At 40.2% G+C, this 21,014-nt stretch overlaps 1 protein-coding gene across 2 annotated transcripts in view; it reads left to right on the top strand.

The window, feature by feature from the left end:
• LOC141144204 (pituitary tumor-transforming gene 1 protein-interacting protein-like) overlaps window positions 1-19,981 on the top strand; it is a 96,193-nt gene extending 76,212 nt beyond the window's left edge. For both annotated transcript variants that reach the window (XM_073629656.1, XM_073629655.1), the window contains exon 7: window positions 19,698-19,981. In XM_073629656.1, the coding sequence (XP_073485757.1) occupies window positions 19,698-19,744 (47 nt within the window). In that variant the 3' untranslated portion in view covers window positions 19,745-19,981. The remainder of the gene's footprint in view (window positions 1-19,697) is intronic.
• The last annotated feature ends 1,033 nt before the right edge of the window (window positions 19,982-21,014 follow it).

Here is a 21,014-nt window from a genome sequence, read left to right as displayed (position 1 = left end):
GATCACATGCACCCTCCTAAGAGGAAAAAAAAAAACTCTCAATACACACCAAACTGATCATGTGCAGCTTGTCTCCAAGGCTCTGTTATATCAGGAGATGGTTTGGGGACAGTGGAGGAAGGGACAATCAGTGAAGACAGGATCAAACAGCCTTTTTACACAATGCAGAGGATTAACCCCTTAGGTTCCACAATGTGTATAACAAGCACGCTTTGCTGCATATACAGACTGATTTTACTGTTGTAGGTTTAGTAACACTTTAACCCTCTCTGTTTATTCTGTTTACCATTATCATTGAAAGTGACAGTGGCTATGGGACAGGAAGTGAAGGGAAACCTCCCCAACTGGTGAAAAAATCTGACCGGGGTTGTAACCCTCTCTTCTATCCAAACTGAAAAAAAACCTTTTGTCTTTAGTTCTACTTTAATACTGCATAGTAAACTTGGGCCTACATTAGCCTTGTAGGATTATATGTGCTACTAGGTCAAGGGGGCTCAGACCTGGGGCGTCTAACCATGCAGCCCAAAGTTTTTCAAATTCATTAGGGCAGGGGTCTCAAACTGGTGGCCCTCCAGCTGTTGTGAAACTACAAGTCCCATCATGCCTCTGCCTGTGGGAGTCATGGTTGTTACTGTCAGCCTTGCAATGCCTCATGGGTCTTGCAGTTTTGCAACAGGTGGAGGGCCGCCAGTTTGAGACCCCTGCATTAGGGCAACCCCTGTGTAGTGCTGTATAAGTTGGACACCGCTCCAACCCTGGACAGGCCAGGAAGATGGCTTGGTCTGCGTCGGAGGGCTGCACATATATGGAGAAAATTGATGAGAAGCGCCGATTATGGGAATTTTTGTGAAACCACCATCTAGCCTTTTAAAGGAGCCCTTTTATCTTTCTCTACTAGAAATTAAACAAAATCATGTCAGTCTAAAGAAATAAAAAAAAAAAAACTGTTCAGCTGACCCGTTGCCTCATTAGTGAAAGAAAAGAAAATGGATGGGTAATTAGAAATGTGCTGGATGAAGGGCACTCCGATCTTGTATGGTGTTTAGGTTATTTGCTTATGAGATTATCTCCTCAGACTGATGACCTGCTCTGCCAGCACTCTGGTACATGAAAGGAAAATGCAAAACATCTGCTAAGCAATCAGAACTAGCCATGTTTATCAGGTTAGAAAGTGTGACTTCAGCAGATCTCGGGTTCTTCTTTCTAGCATTTAACTGCAGAATGGCCTGACTATGTATGAACCGTAGTCGTATATCTCCTCTATTGGTTTCAGGAGCTAGACTTTATAAAAAATAAGAGCACTCTTAAAATGTCTTCGCTACTTTATTACATTGAGGAAATTCTAACACGTCGGCAAATATAACCTTGAGAGCTCAATTAGAAAACCCAATGTTACTCCAATTGAAATTTCCTAGCTGATGTTTGGTAAGACATAAGAAAGAGCGCAGACACCCCCCCATGCATGCTCACAGCATTCCATATCCTACAGCAGAAGTCTCCAAACTTTCTAAAGGAAGGGGAAATTTACTGTCCTTCAGACTTTAGGGTGGCTGGACTGTGTCCAGTGGGAGTAAACCATTCCTGATCTTTGATAATAGGGGGAGAAAAAGGTTGGTGTCAGTGGAAGGAATAGAGCCCCATTGATGTCAGTGGCAGGGTTATGTCCCATTGTTGGTGCCTGCATCAGGAATAATGCCTCAAAGGGCCAGATAAAGGCAAGCAAAGGGCTGCAGTTTGGAGACCGCTATCCTACAGGTATACAGAAGCTGAAAGCACTCAGTTGGGTGCCTTCCTTTTATGTAGATGTAGCACTAACCTCCGGAGGAGCTTCTAATTTATTTGGGCCTGTACTCTGCTTTGTTTCCCCTTTGACTGTCTCAGTCCCCCTGACACAGCTGTGGTGTAATAGTGTGCAGTCAAAACGAAATCATAAAGGCAAGTTCACAATACTCAATATAATATACCTGACTGTAGTTACCTTACCCTCCTCTTGGCTGGTGAAGAGGAGGAAAACAACACTCACACAGTTATACTTGAATAATAACCTTATTTACTGTAATTGTTTTAGAAGGTTTAAACTACAATGGTTGTACTGTCAGACCAACATAGTCTGACAGTCAACTAAACTTTTATATTACAAAGATACAATACCGGTATAAAATGTCCGACATAATATGAGTGGTGTAGTAAAGTGAATAGGATAACCGTCAGAGTGAATTTATCTCACTATGAGCACTATCCTATTTCCTGCGCGCTTTATTACTATATTAAATCAAAGATTAGCTTGATAAAGTGTAATACAACAATTAGAGAGCTCCCTTATTTAATATCACACTACCCCAATATAGTAAAGGGACACAAGGCCTTGTGTTTTACTAAACAGTCCTTCTTTTCTTCTGCTAGCAAAAACAAAGTAGATTTATAATCCAAGGGGTTAATGACTCCTGATCAGAGTAGACTAAAAATGTGAAAGTAAAGTTTTGGTGCAGCAGCACTATAACTACCTTTGATGCCAGGGACTCAGTACTAAATCCTCATGACTTTACTTGTGGGACTATGGGTCCCAGCAACTCTGTCTTGTGTAGACGGTTGTATAAAAGTGCATCAAGAAACTTGTGGGCAACAGCCCTCTCACCCAACCAGGACAGTGTTAGAAGGCTCCGCTCTGATGTACAGGGGTCTGTCTCCGGCTGGCACTGCTGCTCTGCTCCCCTCCACAGTTCAAGATGCTCCGGAACTCCCAGATGACTCCGACAGGCTCTTCTGGCTCCTTCCCAGTCTTGCCCCGCCGTCAGTCCAGCTCTCTGGTGTGTCACAGTACTACCGCTCGGATCGCTCTTCCGTGGAGGTAGGCCGCGCTGTGCTGGAGACCTCACACAGATCCTCCCAGGCTGGCCATGCTTGTCCAAGAGACCCAAAATGGCCACTCCCAGCCTTTTTATAATCTTCCCACAATGCAGTTCTGTTCTTCTTAGATTCATGGGAGTTAATGAGCATTGTGGGTAGGTCAAGTTAATGTCCAAATGTAAACAAACAAAACACTTCCATGTCAACTTGAATAATAAAAAGAAATAAAGATGCAGTCCTTTTTATATTTTTGCTGCTAGATGACACCAGATAAGATATAACATAACATTAAGTTACATCAAAAATGTGTCCCGCTACACAGTGAATAGTAGGTAATGTTCCTATTCTCCCACCTACTCTGATGATTTATTCTTTTCAGCTGTTCAAATTGTTTTGGTGAGCACAGTGGCTGGTAGCTGGACTATAGAAGTGATGACTTTGAAACTGTAACCTGCTGACTCTGGATTAACCAAATAAACTAAACAAACAGTGCTTGCACTTAAATCTCAAAAAAATATACACCGATCAGCCATAACATTACGACCACCTACCTAATATTGAGTATGGCCCCCTTTTTGCCAAAACCGCCCTGACCCGTTGAGGCATGGACACCAAAGTAAAATCCACATGAATGGCAGGACCCAAGCTTTCCCAGCAGAATATTGCCCAAAGCATTACACTGCCTCTGTGGACTTGCCTTCTTATACTGCATCCTGGTGCCATCTCTTCCCTGGGCAACCCACGCACCCGGCCATCCATATAATTTAAAAGAGAATTTGATTTATCAGGCCAGGCCACATTCTTCCACTGCTCCATAGTCCAGTTCCGATGTTCACGTGGCCATTGTCAAAAGCTTTTGGCTATGGACATGGTTCACCATGGGCTTCACAGCCCCATACACAACAAACTGCGATGCCCTTTTTTTTTTTTTTTCTGCTTTCACCACACAAACTTCATTGACAATATGTTCACTTGCTGCCTAATATATACCACCAATTTTCAGATGCCATTCAGATATTCCCTTTACCTGTCAGTGGTCATAATGTTATGGCTGATCGGTGTAAATACATATAACAAATGTCCAAGTAATTCCTAAAATTAGGCTTGATGTTCAATGCACCATACGTGCTCCACTCCACCATGTCCAAAAAGAAACACCCTGCACTCATCGGTCTGAATTGACCTTTTGTATAAAGAAGGAAGTCAAATAGTGCTTGTTGATGTAATATACACAACCGGATCAGAGGTAAAGACCGGAAACGCTGTGCTAGCAATCAGAGGAATTTCCAGGGAATGCAGTTTTCCACTACCACTCCAACCGATATTACTTTGCTGCTTTAAGTCCTCCCAGAGCCACCGGGCACACATAGCAGGGCCATTAAGAAGAAAAAGAGAAGCCTCTGATGGCGTACAATTGTTTAATTATACCATAAACATTATTAAACTTGCACTTTCGGAGGGTGCGTTCCAGCAAAGCAGAAGTGACGTAACCGGAAATTCCCACCCTACGTGTATCTTCATTCATATGCGAGGATTAACCGAGCACAAGGAACACCCAAATCCTTTATCCATTTTTACTTTCACAAAGGACTAGCATTTAGGCCTCATCATGTACGCTTGGCTTAAAAAAAAAAAAAAAAAAAATGCTGTTTAGAGGTAAAAACATTCAGGAGAGGAGTGTTTGAGCAGAAAAAACACTTGACGCCCCTAAACACCTACAAACGCATCTGAAATTAATGCTTAAGCACTAAATGTACCTAGCATTTAGATGTGTTTGCAGGCATTTAGGTGCGTCAAGCATTTTTTTCTGCTCAAGCGCTCCTCTCCTGAATGTACAAGCTTTTTTTTTTTTTTTTTTTTTTTTTTTTTTTTTTTAACCTCTAAATGCATATGTGTGCATGGCCACAAAGGCCAATATAGATGGCTGCTTAGGGGTAAACAAAACAAAAAATACCAAAAAAATCGATTTTTTTTACGCCCAGCGTGCATGATGAGGCCCAAATGGCCAGAGTAAATTGAAGTGGTTCTAAAGGTTTTTACTTTCATGCATTCTATGCATGAAGGTATGAAAAACCTTCTCTGTGCCGTATCCTAAAGGTGATAAAGTTCCACTGAGATCTCACTTTAATTGTTTTATGACCAGAGGTCAGAAATGAAAGCATACGTTAATTTGAAAATAACCTGAGTCATTATACATATCTAAATCATTTTTATCCAGTTTTTTTTTTTTTTTTAGAAGGCTTTATATGGTATTTTTAATTTTTTTTCTGTTTTTCTATCAATACTGTAAATTTATCTGACTGCTACAGTATTAAACAGATAATTGCTGCTGCTTGCAAGCTGAAAGCTTATTCTGTCAGTTGTTTTCACTAGCTTGCATATGATCACTATGTCATTTTGTCAAGGGGTTCTCGCCAGAGCCAGTAGCTGTGCAAGGTGTTGGCTTGTGAATTTCAAAGGGGAATGTTTATTTACATATCCTCAGCTCAGGGCTTCATGCTGAGTATTATTCACATAAAGATTATGGGCGCGAGGGGTTTAAAGGTCCAAGTCAGTTTAAATTTGGGATTAAATGCACACAAAGGCTATTCATTTGCTGTGTAGGCAGAAGTTTTTAGATGAGAATATGAAAATGCAAGGTAGAACCTGATTGGTGTCTGTTGTCATCCGGTTAGTTTCCTTCTTTAATTGTAGAATCAGGCAGTAATATCACTATTCCCTAGTGAACCGGGAAGCGTTTTATGTAAACCAACCCATAAACTGACATCCACTGTATATGACATGTTCACTTTAAATCCACATAGGTATGGCCTTGGTCTTGTTCGATACATGGACACAAGAAAACGTTTATTTTTGTATATTTGCTTATAACCGTAAAATTCACTGCTATAAGCAATCGTCGTACGTAAAAAAAAATAAAATAAAAAGAAAATATATATTTTTAAAAATGTAAAATTATTATTCACTTTTTTTTTTGTTTACCAGTCAGTGTGCCTAGTCACTGCTGCACCAATTATTTAAAAATAATTGAGAAATTAGATGGTGCATCAGAATTGATTGTTTTTCAAATATATACAATAGGAAAAAATAATTATTTGATCCCCTGCAGATTTTGTAAGTTTGCCCACTTACAAAAAAAAAATGAAGGGTCTATAATTTTTATCTTGGGTGTGTTTTTTAAATGGTAGCGACAGAATATCAACCAGAATGAAAAAAAAAAAACACATGATACAAATGTTATAAATTTGCGTTGCAGTTTAGTGAGTAAAATAAGTATTTGATCCCCTACCAACCAACAATGAGACTGGCTACAGTACGTGCTCATGTGGTACACAGATTAGTCCTGTCAATTTAAGAAGTTACTCCTAACGGCAACTCGTTATGTCTATAATAGGCACCTGTCCACAGAATCTTTCTTCCATTCAAACCTCACCATCATGGGCAAGACCAAAGAGCTGTCAAAGGACGTCAGGGACAAGATTGTAGACTTGCACAAGGCTGGAATGGGCTACAGGACCATCAGCAAGAAGCTTGGTAGGAAGGAGACAACTGTTGGAGCGATTATTCGCAAATGGAAGCAATACAAAATAACCATCAATCACCCTCGGTCTGGAGGTCCATGCAAGATTTCGCCTCATGGGATAAGGATGATCATGAGAAAAGTGAGGGATCAGCCCACAACTACATGGGAGAAGCTTGTGAGTGCTCTCGAGGCAGTTGCGACCACAGTCACCAAAGAAACCATTGATAACACAATACGACGCCATTGATTGAAATACTGCAGCGTCTGCAAGGTCCTCCTCCTCAAGAAGGCACTTGTACAGGCCTAAAGTTTGCCAATGAATGTCTAAATGATTCAGAGAAGGATTGGGAGAAAGTTTTGTGGTCAGATGAGACCAAAATTGAGCTCTTTAGCATTAACTCGACTCGACTTGTTTGGAGAGAAAAAAATGCTGACTGTCACCCTAAGAACACCATCCCTACAGTCAAGCACGGAGGTGGAAACATTATTCTGTTACTTTGCTAAAGGTACAGCCCAACTTTGCCACATTGAGGGGGCCAATGGACGGGGCCATGTATTGTAAAATCTTGGATGAGAACCTTCTGCCCTCAGCCAGAACACTGAAGATGGGTCGTGGATGGGTCTTCCAGCCTGACAATGACCCAAAACATACTGCTAAGGCAACAAGTGAGTGGCTCAAAAAGCACATTAAGGTCATGGAGTGGCCTAGCCATTTCCCAGACCTTAATCCTAAAGAAAATTTATGGAGGGAGCTAAAACTTCAAATTGCCGAGAGACAGCCAAGAAACCTTAAGGATTTAGAGAAGATCTGTAAAGAAGAGTGGACCAAAATCCATCCTGAGATGTGTGCAAATCTGGAAACCAACTGCAAGAAACTTCTTACCTCTGTGCTTGCCAACCAACAAGGGTTTCCCCACCAAGTACTAAGTCATGTTTTGCTTGGGGATCAAATACTTATTTTACTCCCTGAACTGCAACTCCCATTTATATCATTTTGTAGCATGTGTTTTTTTTCTGGATTTTTGGTTGATATTCTGTCTCATTTAAAATACACATAAAAAAGATAAAAATTATAGACCCTTCATTTCTTTGTAAGTGGGTAAACTTACAAAATCTGCAGGGGATCAAATAATTTCCCCCACTGTAGCAGAATACATCTTGGCCTAAATTTGCACAGAAAGATTCATTTGCAAAATTTTATGCCATAAACAAAACGCGCATGGGGTTTTTTTTTTTTTTTTTGGTTTGTTTTTATGCTTTTTTTGCTTTCCAAAATTTTTGGTCTTTTTTTTTTTTTTTTCTCGTTTTACTTAGAAAACAAAAACCCGTGATGATGAAATACTCCAAAAGAAAGCTCTGTGTGAAAAAATTATACAAATTTTATATTGGTAAGTGTAGAGCGCAAGCACAAGTTGTTGGTGTGCAAAAAATTCTGGCAGCCAGAACTCCCGCACCATAACCATTCACCCCACTTGCAGATGCTTTAAAACCAACTCGCTGTCTTTGTATACACAAAGTCCTCAGCAGACCTCCTCTTTAAAATGTAATCCAAATACTTAAAACCCTACAAGCGATCCGTGTGCAAGTCTAATCCTTACAGCATTTATTAAACTGTCAGCCGACAAGCGCTGTGCCTTCTTAATACTGCCGGGGTAATCTAAATGGCGCGCTTGGAACGGTCTGTTACAGCCTTAGGAATTAGCCCTTTGCCTTGTCCGCACAACCTTTTAAAGTTTGACGCCGTTCGTTTTTCTTTTTTTTTTTTTTTTTTTGTCTTTCCGCCTCCTTCCTGTTCCGTCTGTTTCAAGATGACAAACAGCGCAGCAAAATAACGGCTTTGTAAAATGAATCATTTGCTTTCTGAGGACAGGGAAGCGTAAAGATACAACATTGCTCTGCTGGGGCTTTTTTCAGACATGTCCAACTTAATTCGGTCTTAATAAAGATGACTGACAGAATGAGAGAAAATTTATTAGCTCAGGCTGTGAAGATTAAACCACAAAATGCCAGCTCAGACCTGTCTACTGGGAATACGCAAATGTAAAAAAAAAAAATTCTTTCCCCCCACTCTTTCGACCCGGCTTTCTTTGTGTAAATTAGATGCTAATTATAGAGGGAGATTGGCTGCCATGGAGGGGCAAAGCGTTAGTCCAAGACTTCTCGGGGAGGGGGTTTTATCTTCATATTAAAGGGACAATCACAGAATCCCTCAAGCTTTTTGTTGGTTTGCGCAATCTCAGGTCTTGTGTCTGTCCATTTTATTTGCAATTTTTTTTTTTATAATGCCAGCAGCAATCTTTACTGTGCTGAAAGCAGCACTTTACCCATAACAGTTTGATAACAATTGTTTTTTTTTTTTTTTTTTTTTTTTTTTTTTAGCAAACAAATATACATTCAAAATTAATTGAAACGCTCGCCCGCTCCTTGGTCTCAAAAAAACAATTCAATTTCTGTAACTAAAATGCATTTCCAGCCTTGGTTGTATGTCTTGGCTCAGCTAGAGGGGAAGGCTGACAGAAGCTTTGCAGTGCTAAAGTCCACATGCTGCTACTGCTGAGGTAGAAATAAGTGAATATCAAGGGGATAAGCTAAGACCCTATCCTTGTAAATCGACCTCTTTTGTGTCACTCTGGCAGGAGATTTTATCTTTTCCCCTCTCCTGCTTTTTTCTCCCTCCCTATTCTGTGTTCACTTGGCACAGTTTGTCATTCCTGATGCTTCTTTCCCCCTCACAAGCAGTAAATCTTTAGGCTGTCAGCAGATCGGCCTCTAGTGATTCACTGATTATCGCACACGGCCAAATACAGGAAAATTGAGCATGTGCAGAGCAGGGTGAGCTGGTGCATTGCCAGATTTTCCACATTCTAGGCACTTATTTTTAATGTTTTACATAGATTATTTCCTGCTGGCCCTTTTGCAGGTATACCTATCAGGACTTAAATTTCTGAATAAAGTTCCACTTTAACCACTTCAGCCCCGGAAGGTTTACCCCCCTTCATGACCAGGCTATTTTTTGCAATACGGCACTGCGTTACTTTAACTCACATTTGCGATGTCATGCGACACTGTACACAAGTAAAATGGGTCCTTTTTTTCCTACAAATAGAGCTTTATTTTGGTGGTATTTGATCACTTCTGCGTTTTTTTTTTTTTGTTTTTTTTTTTTGTTTATGGCAAAAAAAAAAGACAGTTTTGAAAAAAATATATATTTTTTACTTTTGCAATAAAACACATCCAATAAAAAAATTAAAAAGATTTCATCAGTTTAGGCCAACATGTATTCTGCTTATATTTTTGGTTAAAAATTTCAATAAATGTATATTGATTGGTTTGTGTAAAAGTTATAGCGTCTACAAACTATGGGATAGATTTATGAATATATTTTTTTTTTTTTTTTTTTTTTTACTAGTAATGGTGATCAGCAATTTTTAGCGGGACTGCTTTAACTGGGGGAAGACAGATCTGTGTCTCTGCTTAGCAGAAACCCAAGAAAGATCACACCCCCCCCCCCGACTGCTGTTCTGCCTATGCCGGGAATGATCGTGGGGTGCTGGCGAACATTGGGTCCGCCAGACCCACTGATTGGCTCCCCCGTGTCCAATCACAGTGGGAGCGGGTTGCCGTGGCGCGTGTGCACGCCCCAGACCCGAAACTAGAAATCACTTACAGGTACGTGATTCCATGCAGGAGGGCCACCCTGCTGGAATATATATGTGTGGGGTGGTCCGGAAAAGGTTCAGCTGGCCATACACTAGTAGAATTTATACAAAAAAATGTTGGCTTTAAGAAAATTTGTTAAATTTTCAAATAAATGCGGTTCGCAGGGATGAGAAAATTTGAAGGAGCGTGATGAAAAACCTTATATGTGGTTTTCGTTCGGGAAATTGTATCCATTCCAAAATTGAATATTAAGAGCAAACTGAATTTTTAACTACTTTTTGAATGATATTTCTCAAGACATCAAATGGTATAAATCTAAAAAAAAAATCTAGAATCTAGAAAAAAATCTAGAAAATCTAATTGTGTATAGCCAGATTAGCAGTGAATATGTATTTTGTTTGGGATGTTACATTTATTCCAAAAAGGAATGTTAAAAGCAAACATTTTAAAGTACTTTCAAACCTTTGTCCAGTCATTGAATATACAAAGAATTATCATACAAATGTTCATTTGAAAATCGTGTGTAGCCAGCTTTGGTTATGTCATGCCCTTTACAGCCCTAAGGGCTCATGCACACGGGATGCTTTTACAGCTGCTGTTAGGGGCGTCAGATGATGATGTTGTGGTTTTTTTATTTTTTATTTTTTTTTGCCTCTAAACACCCCTCCCATATTAGCCTATGTGTCCATGCACTTTCAGAGGCATTTGGAGGCATAAGCTTTTAGGGGAAGTAGAAAAAAAAACAGCAGCCTGTGTGTCCAGGAGCAGAGGATGTTGAGCTGTAAAAACTGCTAAACAAGCTGTAACAACAAGTGTTTAGCCGCATTTGGCGTTTTTAGGCATTTTTACATTATAGAGAATGTTTTTGCTGAATAAAAAGCCAAAAAAAAAGTCCACAAACGCTATTCAAAACGCACGTTTTTTTTTTAACGCTGCTTTTTCCTGGCAGCAGCACTGGCATTTTTTTTAAATATCCTGTGTGCATCAGGCCTAAAACTTTTTGTTTTCACAAAAGATTTAAAGATTTAAAGATGTGAAATGTGAAGACTTTCAACAAAAATGGGAGGAGCAGTTTATAATTCTGACATGATGGTGATGTTTTAAATGGGAACTTCAGGTAGAAATGGCTAAATGTACCTTCCACCACATCTAAATGCTGGCCTGAAAGTGAAATTACTTGCTTGCTATGGATGCACCCGAGCCGCTGCTCTGTGTGTCCATTCAGACACTGAGCCGCAGTTTGGAACCGCCCCCTCTCTCCTCATTGGCTTACTGACTTTGACAGCATGGGAGCCAATGGTGCCTGCTGCTGTGCCTCAGCCAATCAGGTGGGAGATTACCGAACAGCCGAGGCTCTCGTACAACATCACTGGATCGAGATGGGGCTCAGGTAAGTATTAGAGGGGATGAGGACGGCTGTTGCACACTGAACGTTTTTTCTCTTAATGCATATAGAATGCATTAAGATATAACAAAAAACCTTCTGCCCTTTTAGAAGCACTTTAAACGCCCAGTGCGTCGAACGCCTAATGCCTGTTACACACTACAAGTGTTTTTTTCATTCAGCCCAGTGGGTTGAAGGAGAAAAACTGACAGTTTCAGTCTGAGCCACTGTACTAACCATCCAAAGTTAGTGCAGCAAACTCCCCCACTAAGCTGTTGTGTTTTGACAAGAGGACGACCCCCTCCCCCCCGCCAGAACCCTCCCATCAGCGCTCTCTGCCATTGGCTGAGAGCAGTGATCGGCAGTCAGACGGCTGCTGGTTTGGACAGGCCGACATACACACTGGCCGAATGTCCCAACATTTGGCCTGTGCGTACAGGGCTTAAGTCAGTTAATGCTGATTTTATCCAGGATAAGGAGACTTATGAGTCCTGTATTGTTCTTTCTCCCCTTCTCTTCTTCCATTGCTTGTCCCATTCTGTGCTGCCATCTTTATTCCCTTCTTCAGGAGCCAGAGGTCTTTTTCTGGTTCCTGCTGAAAGGTCCACTTTAGGTGGAGCCATATGATCACAGGTTTTTGGGCACCAATAATTTTGTTTCATTGTATTTATGAGCCATACATTTGCAAATCATTTCTGTCTGGGCTCCTATATGCCCTACTATTGGTGGTTTTAACATGACATCCATTGTGAGATACTATAAGCTGTGTATTCAGCCTGTCTGTTACTCTCTTCATTGACTTGTGCATGAGCCTGGCAATGGTAGGTACAGTACATTGTGAGCTCTGTGAGACAGGGGCTGGTATAAATGATTTGATACGCAGTGGAATATGGTGGCACTACATCATTAAAGGAAATCAAAAACTAAAATGGGGAAAAAAAAAGTCCTCCTGTGTTCTGCAGTAAGACCATTTTATCCAGCTTCAAATATATATCAACATTCTCATTTCTCGTAGTGCAGCCGATCAGCACATTTTTACCTTGACCTGCAAGAAATATTAACAATTACTCAATATAAAGATTGCCACATGGTTAGTGACTGCGGCCGCTCCCGGGAACGAGAGAGCAAAGCAATTTCAAAATGTCAGGTATGGGTTCACGCATGGCTGCTGTATGAGAGAGCGATCTTTAAACAAAAAGGCTCAGCCTGTACAAATAGCCGCAAAGGTCTGCCAGCGCCTTCTCATAAATCCTGGGTTCAGAGCAAACACGGAGACATTGAAATGATCTTGATCGCACCTGTTTGAGTGTCCCTGTTTCATTATTACACTATATAACACGGAAAAGCCAGTTCTGCAGTCTTTATCTTTGGCCAACATTGACTTAGAAATGTAATTCTTTTTATATCCTGAGGGCCAGACAGTGAAAAGAGAAAAAAGCCACAGATAGATGTTTTGTTAAGGAGATTTCAAAGGATGATGGACATCCTCTGTTTGAATTAACTTTCTGTGAAATCAAACACAGCAAACATGTGGAAGAAGGTGCTCTGGTCAGATGAGACCAAAATTTAACTTTTTAGTCTCAAAGCAAAATGCTATGTGTGGCCGAAAACTACACTGCACATTACCCTGAACACACCATCCCCACCGTGAAATGTTGTGTGGATGCTTTTCTTCAGCAGAGACAGGGAAGCTGGTCAGAGTTGATGGGAAGATGGATGGAGCCATATACAGGGTAATCTTGGAAGAAAACCAGTCTGCAAAAGACTTGAGACTGGGGCGGAGGTTCACCTTCCAGTAGGATAATGACCCTAAACATACAGAAAGAGCTACAATGGGATAGATTAGATCAAAGCATATTCATGTGTTAGAATGGCCCAGTCAAAGTCCAGACCTAAATCCAATTGAGCATCTGTGGTAAGACTTGAAAATTGCTGTTCAGATGCTCTCCATCCAATCTGACAGAGCTTGAGCTATTTTGCAAAGATGAATGGGCAAAAATATCACTCTCTAGATGTGCAAAGTTGGTAGAGACATCCCTAAAAAGACTTGCAGCTGTAATTGCAGCGAAAGGTGGTTCTAGAAAGTATTGATTCGGGGGGTGGGGGGCTGAATACAAATGCACACCACACTTTTCAGATATTTATTTGTAAAAAATTTGGAAAACCATTAATCATTTTCCCTCCACTTCACAATTATGGGCCACTTTGTGTTGGTCTATCACATAAAATCTCAATAAAATACTTTTACATTTTTGTTTGTAACATGACAAAATGTGGAAATATGTGAATTCTTTTTCAAGGCACTGTGTACTACTTCACAGTACATGTAGCTACAAAGGACAAACAAGGCATGTTTTTAAAGTTAATTTACAGCTTTAATGTAAAATGTATGTAAAAACTTGTTTGTCGGGGCAAAGGTTCAGTTTAACTCCATTCAGGGTATCCTAAACTAGAGCTGAACTCAAAGTGAAGATTTGTTATCTTTATAGGGAACATCTAGAAATTCTAATTGTACCTCGGCAATATTTTGAGAAATCCACCTTTTTAGCTGAGATTCCTCCTGAAAAATGTGAATGTAAAAAAGGTAAACCGTGTAAACGTAGTGAAAACATAGCCAGATTTCAGGAACCGGAATGGTTGGTCAGACAAGCCAAAACGTCAGGGAGCCAGAGATGAGCATAGTAGAACAGCAAGCAGGATCTGGAGCCAGAAGGAATGTCAGCCAAGCAAGTCTTTAACAGGAACACAGGAGAGCGTCTCTATAGATGTGACCAAGGCGAAGGCAGAGCTCATCTTGGCTGGACGGCTTAAGTAGGCAGGACTGACGAGCAGGATATCATCAGGTGAAGTCACTGTGGAGAGATGGCAATTAGCCGACAGCTGAGCGGCCAGCTCAGAGAAGGAAGGGCTGAGCCCAGCCCTGACAAAGTGTGAGATCTAAGGTACTGTTGCCCCTGACTGCTGGTTTCAGGAGATTTGGTGATATCGCTATTTTGCACACTGTTCTCTTTGCTGGAGAGGCTCTGACTTGAGGAAGCAAAGCCCTACGAAGGTGGCTGTCTTCACACAGAGCACAGAACAAGAAATGGAAAGCCAGTAATAGGGAAACATCAGCTGCAGGTAGACCACATGAGATACTGGTGACTAGTCCTATGCCCTTTTTCTGCTTTTTTTGAGAGGGAGGCACAGCATCCAGTTTTCAGTTCGTCTTTGATCTGTGTAACGACACCCCGACAGGGGTTAAACTCGTTTAGGACATTCCTTTCCCGGACACAAAGGCAGCTACCGGACACTTCAATCAGCCAAACAAGAAACGCATTCGAATAATTCTCCCCCAAGTACGAGACGAGGCTCTGTCTTGAGGTTCAAACAGGACTGACTCTTTATTTTAAGATCTCACACAAATCTATACCGCAGGATGAAAATACAATCTGTAAGCAGACACCTAATTAACATGAGCTAATTATCTAATCCTTTAGACAGCCTAGGTGACTCAGAGACCTGACCTTTAGGACAGACTTCATGTCTCCTAGCTCACTGACTATACAATACACATTATCATACATCTCAAAACAGAACTCCTTCATAAAATTGCAGGGTTAATTAGCACACTGGATGAAAAGACTCCTTAGAAGCTGTGACAAGTCATACTAGACTAATTTACAGTATAGCAGACACAGACAGGTGGCTGGAATTGACATCAGCATCTCACAGTATGTGTCCCAACAGTATGAATCAGTCACTATTTGTAATATGGCAAATACAGGATCCCCAGAGTCTGTGTCTCTTGGGGGATATGGACCTGAATCTAAAGTAACGCCACCTCAGGTGTCCCCAGGCATACAGCTCACAAAGAGCACCGTTCCCCCAAATGCCAGGGCCCATAATCGGTAGGCAAGAGGCTAGCATTCAGTCCCCTCCAAAAGCTTCTGTCCCGGCTAGGTCTGTCACAATCTGGGTTTATGTAATCCAGGGAATCCAGATTTTACAGAGTTTCTCACGTGTGATGGGTGGGGCCTGCTTTCTTAGAATATAGTAGTGTAAACACTTCTCACTTTGTTGGATACATTGGCAGTTGCATTCAAATTTTCAAGCGGTTTTGAGTTTGTATGGACATCAGGAGCAATTTCTTGGTTTTAGCACATTTAATACTTGCTGCCCTTTTTCATGTAAGGGACAGCAAGGAACTAACAGTGGGTGTGTTTGGTAATTACCTCTCCTGTATTACAAACAGGGGTTCCCAGATCACCAAACTGACAAAGTATTGAATGGTGTAGCTCTCCAGTGGGTGGTCCCTGTATGCTTAATGTCCAGTTATGAATGAATAACACCATTTAATTTGTATTTTGATATGTTTTACAAAGTAGGTTATTGTACCTTTTACAAATGTGTGTCTCTAATTCTGTACAAATGCTGCATAATTTCCTTCTGCTATGCTGACACTGTTATTATGAAAATGCAAAAGGGGACATTTTTTAATGAGAGCTCGAAAAGCAAACAGCTGAGCTGATTCCTCTCCAGCTTTGCAATAACAGAATATCTTCAAAGCGATTTGTTTTCCCCGCTGTGATCACTGGCAGAAAGGTAACAGACAAGGAGGAAGGGATGGAGCTCTTTAATGTGTACAAATTGCAATTCATTCCTTTCATTTTAAAGAAAATGAATTTAAAGGTCTTGATGAAACTCCAGTTTTGTGTGTGTGTTTTTTTGTTTTTTTGTTTTTTTTGTGTGTTTTCTTCTTTTTTTTTTTTTCATTAGCTCATAATTGAAAATTAAACTTGTGCTGCAATATTTGGCTTCAATCCAGAGCTGTCCCTTGTAGTGATAACATTTTGCCACTAGATACTGCCAAGTGGTAAGATTGCCCACATGAGGAGGGGAGTCTCTCACAGCCGAGACATTCTTACAACCTCCCTGGAGCTAGAGGGAGCTCTGGTAAGTATTAGGGGGCTGAGGGAGGGGGGGGCGGTGCTATTGCACACAGAAGGCTTTTTATCTTCATGCATAGAATGCAATGAGCTAAAAAAAACTTCTGCCTTTACAACTCCTTTTTAAAAGGGCCTTGCTTATCAGAGCTTACAATCTAATAGGGTGGGGCAAGTCCTACAAAAGGTTATAACTGTGGGGGGTGAGCAAATGAAAGTGACCAAAGTTGTTAGTTGGAGGCGTGATAGGCTTCCCTGAAGAGATTTTTTTTTTTTTTTTCAGGGATCGCCTAAAGGTAGCCAGCATAGGAGATAGCCGGACAGACTGAGGTAGAGAGTTAGAGGATGGGAGAGGCTCTGGAGAAGTCCTGGAGATGAGCATGGGAGGAGGAGACGAGAGCTTGAGAGCAGGAGGTCTTGGGAGGAGCGGAGAGGGCGGTTTGGGTGATATTTGGAGAATAAAGGATACCTTTTATAGACCATCAATAATTGAGTAAGCAAAGTCACTGTGTCTCTTTATCAAAGTGCTGAAATTCTAACATGTTTTAGCTACTGGAAGCTAGGGAAGGGGGGAACTTGGCAGCTTAAAGAGGAAGGGACCACTGGAAAGGACTTGCAAAGTAGTGAGGAAGTTGCCAATTAGTTCAATTTGTGTTTATTGGCAAAAGCTGTTTTATATATTGTAGATTTTAGTTTTTCTTCTCTATCCTAGTGTTGTCCTAGAATCCATAATATACTCGTAAGACGCAGAATATGCTGCTATGTAATAGACTTGTCGCCTTTTCCTAAGCATCTCATGTTCGGGGAGCTTTCTGCCTTTCATAGACTTGTCGCCTTTTCCTAAGCATTTCATGTTCAGGGGAGCTTTCTGCCTTTCACCTATTCCCTGCCGGAGAGTAAGAGGCATTTCTAGCAGCTGATAGAATGGAAAATGCATAGAGCCGTTCGCTCTAATTTCCTCCTAATCTGATTCATTATGTATGAAATGCAAACCCAGCTTGCTCTGGTTCTTCAAAGTAAACAGTGCTGGATCATGTCGCTGGGCTGCTCTCCTGTTGCTGAGTGATGGAAAGACAAAAGCAGTAAGCCACAAATTTATGTCCCAGCCAATGTCTCTTAAAGGGAATGTGTAGTTTGTTTTTTGTCTTTTTTTTTTTTTTTTTTTTTTTTTTTTTTTTGCATGTAATAATGAAACGTTAAAAAAATTAAAATTAGTATTCGAATGAAAACCCAATTTACATTATTTAATAGTAATAATTTTATTCAGAATTGATATAGCAGTACAGGAGGAATCGGAGGGCCTTGCTCATCAGAGCTTACAATCTAAAAGATTTTTTTTTATATGGGTACTTTAAAAATTGCATAGAAATATATTTTGTATTTACATATGTTTACTAGTCTTAACTGTCCTTTTTTAAAAAAAAAAATAATAAATAAAAAAAAAAAGTTCAGAGAGCTCAGTAGCCTAGGCTGAAATTTACACACACCCATCTGATTGAGAGCAGTCACAACCTCCTTCCCTCCATCTTTCTCTGTTACAACAGGCTTACGGAGTCTCAATCCCAGAGTGACGGTCTAAAGGCAAGCAGCTTCTTCTGTTATTCAAAAACACATCCTGTATAATGAGTGTATCCTGTATTTATTAATAAAGATTTTATGTACATAGTACATACATAAATCATTTTTTTTTTAAACATAAAATAACCCAAAAGAAGTATAGATTCTCTTTAAAGCCTAGGGGCCTATTCACACGTGTGTGTGTGTGTCAAACAAAGAAAAACAGAGCCTGTCTGAGCCTTAACAAAATGTGCAGAAGGTCCAAATAACTAAAATCCAAAAATCACAAATTTACGGTTGGGTTATCTTTTGATTGTCATGGGTACAAAAAAGGATTTCAATTCCCATGTTTTAAAGCTGAACTCCAAGCCACCATCTAGGACAGTGTTTCTTAACTCTATTCGTCAAGGCCCCCCAACAGGTCATGTTTTCAGGATTTCCCTCGGATGAAACGGCTGTGGTAATTACTAAGGCAGTGAAACTATTTAATAATGGAAAGCCTGAAAACATGACGACCTGTTGGGGCGCCTTGAGGACTGGAGTTGAGAAACCCTGATCTAGGATAACCTACCAGGATCCCTGACCTTCCAATCGTGAGATTTATACAAAACCTGCCACACAGATGACACCACTTTCTCCGTTATAATTAAGAAATACACTGATGCCGTCCTGTTGCTTGGATGGTAAAGAAGCAAAAATATAGCGGTTCTGATCTCTGCTCACTCCACAATCTCCTGCTATTATAATGTTCCTTCCCAGCATTTGCATATAGGTCATGACTCTCAGTCCTGCCGGTCTCTCTTACACAGGGCTCAATTCACAAAGTGGTAAATTACGAAAAAGGTATGCTTTGATCAATTACTGCATAAGATAGCTTTCAAAAATACCTGCAATTCATTAAAAAAGTGCTCTAATTACACATGTGATGTTCCTTTTAATTTATGTGGTGTTTTTTCTCTTGATTCATACGACCAGACTGCAGTCTAGCTTGCTCTGCACAGGCGTCCTTACCGACCAGTAAATAACCCTGCCCATCCTTTCCGTGCTCTGATATGGGTCGGGTATGGATTTTGAGGGGACCCCACACAACTTTTTTTTTTTTAAGTTTGTTGTGGGGCTTCCCCTTAAAATCGACACCAGACCCCGAAGGGAATTGGGGGGGGGGGGGGGGGGCACGCCGTTTTGTTAATTTTTTTTTTTGTTTGTTTTTGCTTGCATAAAATGTTTAAATGCCGGCAATTCTTTTGTTTTACATTATGTTGTCAGCAGGGAACCTCGCTGGCGGCAGATGAGTCATGGTGGTTAAGGAGGCGGCGGCTGCTCTTCTTAACAACCATCCATTTACTGGTTGTTGAGGACACCAGTGTCCGCCTGCTCCTTAACCACCAGCTCTAATTGAACATATTACTTGAATAACGTGTGGCTAGACTTGTTTAACTGATGCATTTATTTATATAGTTTCATGAATTGACTTTAGAGTCAGTTTTGTGGTATTTACTGTGTTTATTCGTGCAGTAAATACCGCATAAACTCGGTGAATTGACATTTTGAATATCGCATGAGATTTGGAAAAAATGTCACGTGATCCAATTATCTCATGTGATATTCGTTTGTGAATTGAGTCCCCAGTCTAAGAGCTGATGGACAGGGGATTACAAGATAGCCAAATTCAGTTACTTTTTATGTCTATTGTCGATTATATCTGCCTAGAGTTCAGCCTTATGGCTTCATTGCAGAATCATTAGACTTTTTTGCCTTTTTTCCTCTTTTCTGAACTGAGTTTTTGTTCGCTGTCTTCCAGGTCTCCTCCATGACACAGATCATCCCTACAGCAAGTTTGATGACTAATTCATGAGGATAGCTTGCTTCATTCCGTCCTGATGCATGAGCGCCATCCCGGATTAGGGTCCCCGTTCTCTAGGCTATTAACTATCGCATGCATGCGCCATGCAAAGTCTAACTTGAAGCTGTTCTGAAGTTTTACACTTTTTTTTTTTTATCACCTTGTTTTAGCCATTCATTTCACTGTGGATATGATTTATTATAATGTGTGGATATGATTTATTATAAAGTGTGAATGTGAAACTTTTTTCTTTATTGTATTCTGTCAACATTTTATGTTAACCTTAAAACCACTAGCCAACTATGGTTTGTAAAAAAAATCTGTGGTCAATTTGTGTTCTATTTTTGGGTGTGGTGATTTTTTTTTTTTTTTTTTTTTTTTTTGTAATTAGTAATTTAGTAATACAAAGTCGTGGGGTTGTGGCCCTGCCTGATTGTTACTCATTTTACAGTAGATATGGTTATACTTTTGTAAAGTAAACTTTTTTTCGTACACCTTTTTCTTGTGTTTTTTTTTTTTTTTTTTTTTTTTTTTTTTTACCTAGAAATCTAATTGGGGTGTAAAATTTTAAAACCTCGTCCTGTTATTTGCGTCTTTTAGAACCTTTCCCTAAACGGATGCCTTTGCTTCCAGCATTATTGGGTTTAAAAGCACGGTCCAGCCAAAACTGGTATATTGACAATGCTAGACTAAATCGCTTAGTAGCTTTCTAAATTAAATGTGTTGCATACACAGGAAGCCCTCTCCACTTAAAGTGAAACTTTATTGTTATAGGGGGGGGGGATCCCTTTCTGAGGAACCATAGAAACTGCATGTTTTGTGGGTTTTGGTTTTTGTTTTTATTGCACTAGCAGCAAATTAGATTTTGAAGAAGTTCTATAAACCTTGCCAAATTACATATTGCAAAAATTATATTTTAATTTCTTTTGAACTTTTACAGCAGCTACAGCTTTAAATGCATGGGTAATATTTAATTATTAAAAGATTTGTGTGGCAGATATATATTTTTTTTTTTTAAGCAAAAGGGGATTTCCTTTGGAGTATATGGTTGGAATCGTGCAACAAGGCTTCTGCAATGGTGACGGCGCGGACCTGGGAACACAGCTGCTTTATGGCCATTGTGATTCCAAGAGATACAAAGAGTGTTAGTTATGTTTAGTCAACATATAGCCAAGAAAGTGTTTTGTGATGGAATATTGTTGTAATTCATAGATGATTGGATTCAATTAAGTGTCCATTCACTCTTGTATGACTTGCCACCTGGCTTTGGACCTC

This window comes from Aquarana catesbeiana, linkage group LG05 (genome assembly GCF_042186555.1).
Source record: "Aquarana catesbeiana isolate 2022-GZ linkage group LG05, ASM4218655v1, whole genome shotgun sequence".
In the NCBI taxonomy this organism is placed as follows: Eukaryota; Metazoa; Chordata; class Amphibia; order Anura; family Ranidae; genus Aquarana; species Aquarana catesbeiana.
This window is presented reverse-complemented; position numbering and strand designations above follow the sequence as displayed.